Consider the following 13419-nt stretch of genomic DNA (forward strand, 5'->3'; position numbering starts at 1 on the left):
AGTTATCTCCAGTAGAGCTAGGGCTGTTTACACAGAGAAACACTGTCTTTGAAAACAAAATAAAATTGTGTTTATTTATGTGTATATGTGAGTCTGAAGAGGTCAGAAGAGGGCTTCAGATCCCATGGAGCTGGAGTTACAGGACATTGTGGGGCACCTGGAATGTGCATCACAGAGGTAACAGAACACAGGTCTTCTGGAAGTGCAGCAAGACTTCTTAACAGCTGAGCAAGCCCCCAAGTCCCCCAAGTTATAGTTCTACATAGAAGAGTCTATTATACAGTTTTCTTTTCTGCTGCAGTCTCTTGAGTAATGTGGTTACAGGTATGCACCACCACACCCCTCTCAGGCAAGTTTCTTGAATACCAGAACATACGTTTGAGAAAAGATAGAAAGAGGTTATCTACATATTTGCACAGCCAAACATTCACTACCCAGAATCACTGGCTTCTTCACTCTGGCATTAACATCACGAAGCAGCTGCTATTTGAGAGGGCCTACCCACAACACTTGGTGACCCATCCCGGAAGGGAGTGGAGCCCTAAGGACAGTATGTTGTGGGCAAAAAATTGTGCAAAAAAGCACAAAAGATGTATGAATTGCTGGGCCGGATAGTTGAGTAGCAACACTGACCAACCACAGCTATATAGTGAATCCCTTCTCAAAAAGAAAAAAGAAAAAACAAACAAAAAAAAAAAAGCAAAAAATATCTGTCCTTTAAGGTGAGTGAAAGCAATGTGGTTGGCTAGTAAGGTTGTTGCTATGGTGGAAGCTTCACCCCAGCCCCTGGCATCCATACACCCAAAGTGTCTAGAATGTTATGGTGAAGGTTGCACCTCCCCCATCTCCCTCCAAACCCTGCTGCTGGCAGGCAGAAAGCCTGCCAAATGATGATCCCTCCCCCAGAAATGCTCAAGACCACTCCCACAGGGTATCTATACTGCCCCCAGAAAATAGACGTGTGGTTTTCTGGTCTCTCTGTTTCCTCTTTGGGGGGCTGGAAGGCCATCTGGGGGCATTGTATTCATTAAACGTTTTTTTTTTTTCTAATTTGGTTTGATTTAGTCTGATTTGGATTGCAGCATCGGTGGAGAAGCTTATGAGATGCAGAAACGCTTAAATTGTGATTTGAGAAGCCAAAGTCTGATATCCTGCGACAAGACTTCCTTCAAATGTAGGCAGAAATTCTGAGTATGGCTCATGTCAAACCACAATTGCCTAGAAACTATGATCCTTTACCTACTCCATTGTGGCCTGAATGTTTTCTCATGCTCTGCATCAGAGTACAAACAGCAAAGTGTGGAGACATCAAGAAAAAAGATAGTTAAAAATATCTTGGTCAGGAGGTTGGAGAGATGGCTCAGAGTGTAAGAGCACTGGCTGCTTTTTCAGAGGTCCTGAGTTCAGTTCCCAACAACCACATGGTGACTGACAGCCATCTGTAATGAGATCTGGTGCCCTCTTCTAGCATGCAAGCAGAACACTATATACATTGAAAAAAATCTTTAAAATAAACAAACAAACAAAACTCAACTAAGGGCCTGGGGGATGGCTCAGTGGGTAAAAACACTTGCTGCCTACCAAGCCTGACAAGAGTTTGATCCTCAGAACCCACATGTTGGAAGGAGGAAAACTGACCCCAAAAAGCTGGCATCTGAGTTCTATACATGAGCCATGGCACACACACAAAATAAATGTAAGAACATATTATGTGTGTGTGTGTGTGTGTTGATATTTTGTTTGTGATCTAACAAACAAAACTTGCCTGATCAGACTGTGGAGATAAACCACTAAACCACAGAGGCCAGGCACTGATGGCACACACCTTTAATCCCAGCACTCAGGAGGCAAGACAGATCTCTGTGAGTTCAAGGCCACCCTGGGCTACACTACATTGATCCAGTCTAAATGAGAAACATTTAGCCAAGCCGTGGTGGCTCATACCTTTAATCACAGTACTTGGAAATCACACACCTTTAATTTCAGCGCTAGGTGTAGGGAAAAAAAGCAAGCCAAAGAACACCCTAAGCAGAACCAAAAAAACACACTTTGACCCTGCAACCAGAACTAAAGAAATGCGCCTTGATCCTGAAACCAGTGCCAAAGAAACACACTTTGTCCCTGGAATCAGAGCCAGTGAAAGAATATACCCTGACCTTAAAATTAGAGCCAAAAGGCTAACAAGAACCAGCGGGGGAAAAAAACAAAACAAAACAATTTGGCCCTGAAATCAGAGCCTACTCTAAACCTGTGCAGAAAACTAACCAATCGCTGAGCAGGAGATCTAGCCAGTCTGATCTCAGGGATTGAAATCTGACTAATCCCCTCCCTGGAAAAACTCCGCCCCTAAGAATCCCTATATAAACTCCATGGTATGGGGCAGCCACTTTCCGGGACTCATCCTTTACAATAAATGTCTTGAATGAGGCTTAGGTGAAACCTCCTTTCTCCGGAACAGAGACGCTCCTGGGCAGAGTGGAGTGGAGTGAAGTATGACTGTAACACTTTTCGACCTGGAATCCTTCCCCTGGCAAAGCAGAGCAACTCCGCTTTTCCCGGGACAGACCCGAACTGTAACAACTGTGCCCAGGAAACCTCTCCTGCCGGAGCAGAGCTGATACACTGGGGAAGTCTTTCCCTGAAGCAGTGCTGTAAGCAGCTATGCTTACTGTGACCTCTGGTATTCCTTGGCTCCAGATTGCCATACTTTTCCACCCGAGCTGTAACACTCAGTATTCTGTGGCTCCCGTGAGCCGCCGCAATGCTGACACTGGGGAGGTGGAGACGGAAGGGTTTTGGCTGGGCAGAGAACAGTATGGGGGGCGGGGAACTCATGCGTTCAGGGTGAAGATTCCTACAGACAGGATCGTCCATTCCGTCTGAGGTAAGAACTAGCGGCTGGCTGCTCTGCTTGTGATTTTTCAGCATTTACCCCTTTATCTGACTCGAGGTTTTCGTTATTAAGACTAATTAGAGTTCGCGCAACACTGGAAGGTTACAGCAGAGAAAAATATCTAGACCATTCCTTCGAAAGCGACCTTTCAGCAGTCTCTCTCGGCGCGACACCCGCTAGGAAGCAATTCCTACGACTACGCATTTGCTAGAAGCCTGTTAGCCTTTGGGACGACCGCCGGCCGACCCCTACCGGAAGTGACGCGCCTGCGCAGAACACTTCCGGAGCTGCGGGGACGGCTCCGCCGGAGGAAGCAGCGCGGGCCCGACCCGTGTCCGCCCGTCGCCTCCGCTGCCGCTGCGTCCTAGTCAGACTCTTTTGGCCCGGCTTGACCTGGTCTGGCCGGCCTGGGCTCTGCGGCCGCAGGGCCGCGGCTTCCGGTAAGTGCGCGGCGTGAGTCGAGGCCTTGTTTACTCTGGCTGGCCGCTGTGGGGGGGGGGTCCCCTCGCGCCTCCCCGGCGCGGTCGGGGCTCCGCCTTCGCCGCCGCCTGCGAGTCCCGGGTGTCCCGGGTCGCAGCGTTCCCCGCTGACTGGGAGAGACTCCCGGAGGCAACTCGCGCCCGGTGTGTCTCCGGGGTTTCTCTTCTGGTCGCCTCCTTAGCTCACCGAGAGGTCGGAGGCCAGCGCCTCTGGCTGGCGGGCGCCGGTACACTTGGGCCTGCCCCGCTGGGCGCTCCTGGAAAACGCGCCACCTCAGCGGCTCCCGGTTTGGGTCGTGTTTGGGACCTTTTGCTGCGCCGCCCGTACAGTTTGTTAACGCCCGTCCTGTGAAGGGTCCTCCCTGCGCGTGGGCTTGGTGTCCGCGCGGGTCTCTCTGGACGAGCACGGCGCACCCGGGAGACGTGCGGTCACGCCCGACGCCACTGGTCTAGACTCGGGAGAGGCGGTAGTGTTCGACGAGTTCGCCTTAGTTCTGATTGTTACTCTGTCTCATAGAACTTTATGTCACGATGAACACGTTCTAGACCTTCGGTGTTGAGTATGGTAGCCACTTGCCACACATGCCTGTTTAGTATTTGACATGTAGTTAGTACATCTGAGAAATAAACTTTAGTTTTTAAAGTAAGCTTTAAATAACCTCATGTTATTAGTGGCTTCGTACCATTATTGGAATAGATACGATGCCGAGTTTTGTTGTTGTTGTTTGTTTTTAGACAGGATCTCTCTACGTAGTCCTGGCTGTCCTGGAATTCACTATGTAGACCAGGCTGACCACGAACTCGGAGATCGGTCTGTCTCTTCCTCCAAAGTACTGGCCACCATGCCAGGCTGGCGCCGAGTTTTAAAACAAGTTGCCGATTGGTATTTTTCACCCAAGTAGTTTTTTTCGAAAATGTAGTTAATAAATGACCATTGAGGTCCAGGTATTTTAACTGGAGTAAACATCTGTTACACTAAGCAAATTTCTGTGCTCTTGTCAATTTTCAGAGATCATTATCCTTTTGTATGTGACCATGTCTCCGTGTCTTGGAAGCCAGCTCAATGAGTGGCAGGTTTTATGAAGATAACTTTGGCTTTTGGAAAAAGTACTAATTATGTCATTCCTGGCATATATAGGCATATTTAACATATTAATTGGCCCCTTTGAACAAAGTCAGGACTCAGTTTTGTGTGTTTTTTGTTTTTCCCCAAGACAGGGTTTCTCTGTGTAACAGCTCTGGCTGCCCTGAAACTCTGTAGACCAGTCTGCCCCCTTGAACTCACATCCATCTGTCTCTGCTTCTGGAGTGTACCACTATGTCTGGCTGTTTTTTGGAAATATTCTTTCCATGATAATTCTTTGGACTTTGATTTCTAATTAATTTGTATTTGCCTACCTATAGTGGAAGTATTTTTTTAAAACAGTTATAAGCTCTGGTAGTCAAAAAAAAAAAAAACCTTAAGGAAAAATCAGTAGATATAAAAAGAAAAAATATGAAACTAGAGATCCATATCTCTAGGAAAGTCCGATGATCCTTGGAATATGAGGTCACTGCGCATTCATGGTAGCATGTTTACTGCCCTAGCGTATGTAGGAGGAACCTGGATGAGTAAAGTTCTCATGAGTTCAAGCTGTATAGAATCAAGGACAAGCACCATGTGACAAAAACTAGTTATTTTTCCCATAGAGGCATATAAAGGATAGTTTAAAATATTTAATTGAAAAAGCAGCAAGCAATAATGAGTAATGTGAAGTAAACTCAACTACTATTAGTTGTACTTGGAAGGAGTGCAAAGAAACATTCCAAGAACAATTCAGGGTTTGAAGAAACTGAAGTCATAGACGTTTTGTTTTGTCAGAAGTACTCAAGATTCTCACACTAATGTGTTCTTGAACTTGTTCTGGCAGTAGCATACACACACCCATGGTCACATAATGTCGAGGGAAATAGATATTAATATTGCCTAATGACCATCCTCTGAGGTGAATTGTTATTGTAAATCAATTACATGAGACATGTACCCTGACTGGCTCAAATTTTGATGACCTTGACCCTCGTTCCACCTCACAAGGGCTGGGATTACAAACATGGGTCACCGTGTAAAGCCAGGCACTGAAGTGTGTAATCCAGTGTTCCTGTTCAACAGTGAGAGATGGACAGAGGGGAATCCTCCACACACATGCCTTAGGCTAGCTAGCCTATTCTATGCATTGGTAAAACAACCCCCCTGTAGAAATGAAGGATTAATACCTGAAGTTGTAGTGCATTTTAGGCTTGCTTGGGCAAATGGGACTGGGAGTGGTGGCACACACTTTTAATTCCTGTACTCACGAGGTAGAGGCAATATCATCTCTTGAGTTCAAGGCCACCCTGATCAGCATAGTTATAGGTCAGAGCTACTTAGACCCAGGGGTATGGGGGTGGGAGGTAGGGAGGAGTAGAAGGCTGAGCATATAGCTCTGGTAAAGAAAGTGCTTACCTAGCTAACCAAGTGTGAGATTCTGGATTCAGGTCTCCTACTGCTAGATAATACTAACTTGAAAACTGGGTGAAGTGACACATACCTATAATTCCTACATTCTATAGGAGAAGGCAGACCCGGGATACATATCAAGATCCTGTCTCAAAAACAATGAATATGCTGAGTGGTGGTGGCACACGCCTTTAATCCCCCAGCATTCTGGAAGCAGAGACAGGCAGATCTCTTGAGTTTGAGGTCAGCCTGGTTTACAGAACGAATTCCAGGACAGGCTCCAAAGCTACAAAAAAAAAAAAAAAAAAAAAAAAAAAAAAAACCCTGTCTAAAACACAAAAACAAAAAACAAACCAAAGATAGAGTGGGCTACTGGGGTAGCTCAGCAGGTAAAAGCATTTGCTGTTGCCCTTGAAAACCTGTGTTAAATCCATGGACCTCACAGAGTTGAAGGAGAGAACATACTTCCACTGGCTGTCCTCTCTCTGACTTCCTCTCATAGCCATGTGAAATAAACCAAAAAATAACTGGGCACTGTAGCACAAGCCTTTAATCCCAGTACTTGAAAGTCAAGGCAGGTGGTTCTCTGTGAGTTAAGGTCAGCTTGGTCTACAGTAGAATTCCAAGATAACCATTATATGATGACCCTGTTTCAAAAGAAACAAAAATAATAAACTTGCAAGAGCAGGATATCCGTTTTTAAAGCATAAATATTGTCTCTTTTCATTTCAGATGGAAGTCATATGAAACAGACTGTTTGGGTGGTACCTTCAGGAAAGATCTTAAAAAATTGCAGGTATTTAAACATTAAATCTTTCCTTAAATTTTGTTATGTTGATGTGCATTGTGTGTATTGCAGAGTACAGCTTTGGTTAGTTCTCTCCTAATATGTGGAGTCAGGAGTTGAACTCAAGTTACTAGACTTGGTGGTGGGCATGTTTACCCACTGAACCATCTTTCAGTCCAAGGTTAACTTTCTCTCTCTTGGTTTTTAGAGACAGGGTTTCTCTGTGTAACACTAGGTGTCCTAAACTCACTGTCTAGAGCAGGCTAGCCTTGAACTCAGATCTACCTTCCTCTGCCTCCTTGGTGCTGGGATTAAGGTGTGCCCTGACAGGCTAATTTTTTCTCTTACAGAAGACAAACTCAACCATAGTTGAGTTTAACCATAACAAATTGTGGGAGCAGAGGTTCTGGTTCACTCAGTAAAATGCTTGTCAAAAAATGGGGGAGGGGGGGAATCTGAATTCTAATCCCTTGCAACCTCATGAAAGCTGGATGTGGTGGGTGTTGTCGGCCACAGCCACTTTAAAATATGCACACCGAAGCTTATATTAATTGTAAATATTCAGCCTGTCACTAACTTAGCTCTTGCAACTTAACCCAACCCATTTCTATTATTTATGCTGACCCAAGGCTCGTGGCTTTTATTTTTGTTTTGTTTTGTTTTGAGGCTCCTGGTTTTTACCTTTATCTCATTTTATATGACCAACTAATTCTCCCTCTGGCTGGTGACTCCACCCTTTTTCCTTCCCATCAACCTTTGGTTGCTCTGCCTATACTTCTGCGTAGCTACTGGGCAATCAGCTTTTTATACCTATTTGAGTGACAAATCATTACTGTGTATAAGAGGATTATTCCATAGCAGGTGGGTGTACATGCAACTCCAGTGCTGGAGATGCAGAGAAATGAGGATTCTTCATGCTTGCTGGCTAGATCTTCCAGTCAGTTTGTAAGCCCAGGTTCAGGGAAAAGCCTGAGTCAAAGAAAAGGCGAGCTGGGTATGATGCATGCCTCTAAAATCTCAGCACCTGGGAGACAGAGGCAGTTGGATTACTTTGAGTTTGGAGGTCAGCCTGGTGTAAATAGTGAGTTTCAGGCCAGATAGGTGAAGGCGGGGTTTAAATGAGTCCACCAAACCCAAGATAAATGATAATTAGGTATTTATTAGGGAAACACACAGATAAGAGTAAATAAGCGCCACAGTCTTCTTGCTCTGAAGATGCAGTCTCTGCCCTTCAGATGCTCTCATTGAAACCCAAGAGAGCAGCTAAAGCTAGCCCCTCCTCTACCTTATAAGGGGTCACCTCTGAACCTGAAACCTTGTCCAAAGGGTGTGGCCCACCCACAAGTTCAATGGCAAAAATACAGCCAGGGCTATGTATAATGAGACCCTGTCTCAAAAAAAAAAAAAAAAAAAAAAAAAAAAAAGACCAAACTAAAAACAAAATGGAGAGCTAGCAAGATTAGCAGGGCTGTGGTGGTGCATACCTGTAATCCAACAAACACATGTACATACATGCATACACAAATACATACATGAGCAAATACCATACTTACATTAAATAAAAAAGGTTAAATTGTAGAGGGGTGGATATGTTCTTATTTTATTGTGTATAAGCTTGTAACTCAAGAATAAAAGAGAATTGTGAAAAGGACTAAGTTACACCTGGTGGTAGCAGCACACATCTTTGATCCTTTACTCCCAGCACTTGGAAAGAGGCTGAGGTAGTGGGTCTCTGTGAGTTCGAGGACAGCTCCAAAGTTACACAGAGAAACCCTGTCTAAAAAAATAAACCAAGAAAGAGATTAAGTTATAAATGTCACTTTGTTGTTTAAATACCCGGCTTTAGCTTTGCTTATTTCTAACCAGCTTTTCTTAAGTCACACAGCCTATCTTTTTCCTTTGGGCTTTTATCTTCTGTATATCTTACTTTCCTTCTTACTCCATGGCTGGCCCCTAGCATCCTCCTCTCCCTTGTTCTCCCATCCCGTTTTCCTTTCCCAGATTTCTCCTTCAATTCTCTCTGCCTGCTAGCCACCCCATCTTTCTCCTGCCTTGCTATTTATTGGCTGTTAAGCTCTTTATTAGGCCATCAAGTGTTTTATGCAAAAAAAAAAAAAAAAAAAAAAAAAAAATCAAAGCTTCCCAGAGTTAAACAAATGCAACACATCTTTGCATTATCAAAATAAATATACCACAGCATAAACAAATATTACACACCTTAAATAATGTTCCACATCACTTTGCTGTCCTGCAATGAATACTTATATATTTTATTTTTTTGTACTACATTTTAAAATGATGGTTAACATATCAGTTTGAACTTGCTGGTGTTTTTGTAGTATGAATAATTTGGGAATGGTCACAAACACACTTTTGTTGTTGTTCGAGACAGTTTCTCTGTATTGTTTTGGAGCCTGTCCTGGAACTAGTTCTGTAGACCAGGCTGGCCTCGTCTACACAGAGATCCGCCTGCCTCTGCCTCCAGAATGCTGGGATTAAAGGCGTGCCCCACCAACACCCAGCTGAGTGCTTCCTGTATAGAGGTCAGGGAACAACTTGAGTCACTTCTACTATGTTGGTACCACGTTGGAATTAATTTCAGGATTGGAGGCAAGTATCTTTGGAATATAAGTTCTTGCATGGGAAGACATCTTTGCATTTTCATGCCTTTCATGTTTGTCATCATGGGTTTCTGTCTTACGAGATTGATTGATACTGAGGTGTTATGAATCAAACCAGAATTGAGATAGACAGCTGGGTAGTGGTTGACAGCGCAAATCTTTAAGCTCAGAACTCAGGAAGCAGGCAGATCTCTGAGTAAGAACTGAGATAGGCTATAGTAGGAACAGGGCTAGGGCTGTATTATTTTGATTCTTGAATGAGTTCCACTATAATTTCTAAAAGAGAACTAGTTATACTTATTCTTTTTCTCTCTCTCTTAGAAGACAAAAACGCTAATGCATTTGAGAAAACGATAAAGTTGGAGGGAGGAAAAAAACAGCTGATTTCCTGACCTGCTACTTGGCTGGATATTAAGATGTCGGTGGACATGAACAGCCAGGGATCTGACAGCAATGAAGAGGACTATGACCCAAATTGTGAGGAAGAAGAAGAGGAAGAAGAGGACCCTGGGGACATAGAGGACTACTATGTGGGAGTAGCCAGTGATGTGGAGCAGCAGGGGGCTGATGCTTTTGATCCTGAAGAGTACCAGTTCACTTGCTTGACCTATAAGGAGTCTGAGGGTGCCCTCCATGAGCACATGACCAGCTTAGCCTCTGTCTTAAAGGTGAGTAGAGCTGTCAGTTCAAATGTAATCTCTGGTTAAATTGCAAGATGATGTGTTAACTAATGACTCTTACATATATATTGAATAGTCATATAGCTAGAAACTCAAACCTATGTATGTATTGCATTGTTTGGGTATTTTGTCATATTAACTTGTTTTGAAATATAAAAAGTTCAAGGACTTCAGGTTAAGAATTACAAAGGAGGGACTAGAGCACTGACTGCTCTTCCAGAGGACCTGGGTTCAATTCTCAGCACCCATGTGGCAGCTCACAGTTGTCTGTAACCTTCACACAGACATACATGCAGACAAAACACCAATGCACACAATACACATTAAAAATAATAATAATAATAAAGGAATAGCTAAGTAAGTGTAGAATAAATTCCAGACAGATGAGAAGTATCTGACAGAATTGCCCAGCTTTTACTTGTTTTTAAAAGTGAGTTATATGACTCTTGTGGAAATGATGAGCATCTGAGCCACTGTCTTACACAACTGTTGATAAGTCTTAAAAGTGCCCATATCCCCTGACTTTCCCTGTGACTTTGGGCTGAGGAAGTCATTCGTATCAGGTAGTGATGGCTATTACCTATTTTGAGAGTTTTCATAATAACTTTTAAGAAAAGCAGTTCTCAGCTTGTATTTGGGGGTATCAGTATAAAAATTTAAAAGACTTGATTTACTAAGTTATTCCAACAGATGCTGGTGTTTTTGTTTTTTGTTTTTTTTGTTTTTGTTTTTTGGTTTTTTTTTTTTTTTTGTGTGTGTGTGTCTTAACCACGTAAACTAGCATAATTTTGGAATCTTTTGTCTCAGGCCAGTTATTGCCCTCTTGATACCTACCATGTTTTTTAAATGCTTATTTAGGCATTTTCCCAGGGTGCTTTCTTTGTAAGATGTTTGCCATAATGTGAGAATGAGAATATTTATCTTACTTTACTTTTTTGCTGACTTTCCTTCATGATTATCCCATGGATTTTGCTGGATCGAATTGAAGGTCAGTGGGTCTGGTGAGGTGGCTCAGCAGGTGAAAGCGCTAGTCACGGGAGCCTGAGCACCTCAGTCCCGTCTCTGGAACCTGTGTAAAGGTGGAAGGAGAGGCCCAACTCTACAGTTACCCATGACCTCCACAAATGTGTTGTATCATGCATGCCTCTCCTTCCCCAAATACCCTAGACTGAAGGTCTGAAGGCATGATTGGGGGCATGGTATCGCTGCTGTGAGCATTGGGGAGGTACAGTGAAAGATCATAGTGAATTCAAGGCCCCAGATCCATAGAGAATTCGGAACTGGCTGATGCTACATATGAGACACTGTCTCAAAAATAAATAAGTAAATAAAAATTAAAAAAAGACATTCCAACCAAATAAATTTTCTTGCAGTTATTTAAAAGGAAATATCAATTTGTGTCATGTGAATTTCTAGAAAGGAGTATTGTATGTAATGTCTGTTGTTCAGCATAAAAATTCTATGCCCAGCATAAAAAGGCTTGGACATGGTCCTTTAGGCCTTAATCCCAGCTTTTGGAGGTAGATGCAGGGGAAGCAGGGAAATCGAGTTCAAGGTCATCCTAAACTACACAAGGTGTTTGAAGTCAGCATGGGATACATACAGTCCTGACCAATATTTCCCTAACCCCCTTCAAAAATCCCTCAGAGTGAATCTCTTGAGTTCTAGACTAGCCAAGCCTATATAGTGATATCCTGTGTGAAAGAAAAAAAAAATCCCACATGCCTGTATTGTTTGGCCGGTATTGTGGACTCGAAATGCCCTAGGGGATGTCAAGTAACAATCTAAAGGAGCCCTGAGAACAAGAAAAGATTAGGAAGTCTAGAGAAGGCTTTTCCAGGAGGTGACAGGAGGAAGAATGATAAAATGGCAGTTATACATAACAAAAGTGTGTGATATTATATACCATAAAAGGATTGGTATTTGAGGTGCTTATCAGCCTCAAGTGGGCCAGAAAAATCATCAGAGTTTGAAAACTTTAAATGGGAGCATGGTAACAACCATGGCCAAATGAAACTATCAAGTACAAATCTACAAACTTGACAATTCCTCTTTCAATTTTTCAAGATAGGGTTTCTCTGTAGCCCTGGCTGCCCTTAAACTCACTCTATAGGCCAGGCGGGCCTCGATACCTGCCTGCCTCTGCCTTCTGAGTGCTGGTCTAAAGGCATGTGCTATCACTGTCTGGTTCCTCTTCTAATTTCTTTAAAGATGATTTATTACTATGATTTCTAAAGTTGTATGTTTTGGCCAGAGTTGTTGGATCATCCTGGAGCTGGCTTTGCAGGTGGTTATAATGTGCCTGATGTGGGTCCTGAGAACTAAGCCTGGGCCCTCTGCAAGAGCACTAAAAGCTCTGAGCCACTGAGCACCTCTCCAGCCCTCAAACCCCCCCACCCACCTTTCTTTTTAAATATCTCACTATGTAGCCCTGGCTGCCCTGGAACTGCTATGTAAACCTTAAGCTAACAGAATTCTGCCTGCCTCAGTCTGCCTAGTGCAGGAATTAAAAGACATCATGGCTACTTTTTCAGGACTTTATGTTTAGACTTTATGGTTTTATTTTATTGAGATAGGGTCTCTCTATGTAGCTCTAGTTGTGCTGGAATTTGATATATAGACCAGACCAGCCTTGAACTCATAGCATGCCTGGACTTTGGGCTTTATTTTTGTTTATTTATTTATTTATTTTTGAGGCAGTATTGCTGTGTAGTTCAGGTGTGCCTTGAACTCCAGTCAGTCTCCAGAATTTGGGAACTACAGATGCTTTCTACTACATCCAGCTCTCTCTGTGTGCCTTTTTTTTTTTCTTTTTTGGATGATTTACTACCATCTTCTGAGGCTTTATGTTTGATCCTTTTGTGCATTTTGACATCATCTCTTAAACTAGATTGCCAGGCAGGTCCTGACCAGTGTTGCTGTCACAATTTTGCATTCACAGTAGATACTAGGTAATTTCTTGAATACTGGTGTTTCTCTTGATTGTTGAGCTGTATGCTGCTGCATAGTCTTTGCTATGCATCCTAATAAATTTTCAGGAAAGGAAATCATTCTGCCCTCTAGACTAAGAAAAAAGGAACAGAAAGAACCAGGAACAGAGCGGGACAGTGGTGGTGCACACCCTTAGTTCCAGCACTTGGGAGGCAGAGACAGGCAAATCTCTTGAGTTTGAGACCAGCCTGATCTACAAGAGCTACTTCCCAGGACAGGGAAACCTGTATGGGGTAGGGGGGGACGACGACAGAACCAGGAACAGAATTGGAAATTAAGAGATAGCAAGATGAAGCATGTTAAGAAGGAAATGAGATAAGAGGATCATAACCCACAAAAGCATTGTTGCTGGTAGACATGTTTTCATTTTTCTCTTCCCACAATTCACTAAGGAGCATGTTACCTCCCCCCCCCCTTTGGGTTTTGGGCAGTACACGTTGAAGCTTAGTTGTTGCAAATGTAAAAAAACTCTGTTTCAAGTGGTTCTATAGG

At 43.3% G+C, this 13419-nt stretch overlaps 2 protein-coding genes across 3 annotated transcripts in view; one reads left to right on the forward strand and one right to left on the reverse strand.

The window, feature by feature from the left end:
- The window catches only part of Impdh2 (inosine monophosphate dehydrogenase 2), a 134829-nt gene that overhangs the window by 33611 nt on the left and 87799 nt on the right, over window positions 1-13419 (reverse strand). The gene's annotated exons all lie outside the window — the stretch shown is intronic.
- Arih2 (ariadne RBR E3 ubiquitin protein ligase 2) overlaps window positions 3126-13419 on the forward strand; it is a 59127-nt gene continuing 48833 nt past the window's right edge. Inside the window, exons 1-3 of the mRNA XM_051204060.1 lie at window positions 3126-3333; window positions 6581-6644; window positions 9578-9924. Of these exons, the coding sequence (XP_051060017.1) occupies window positions 9673-9924 (252 nt within the window). The 5' untranslated portion in view covers window positions 3126-3333; window positions 6581-6644; window positions 9578-9672. The remainder of the gene's footprint in view (window positions 3334-6580; window positions 6645-9577; window positions 9925-13419) is intronic.

This window comes from Phodopus roborovskii, unplaced genomic scaffold (genome assembly GCF_943737965.1).
Source record: "Phodopus roborovskii unplaced genomic scaffold, PHOROB, whole genome shotgun sequence".
NCBI lineage: Eukaryota > Metazoa > Chordata > Mammalia > Rodentia > Cricetidae > Phodopus > Phodopus roborovskii.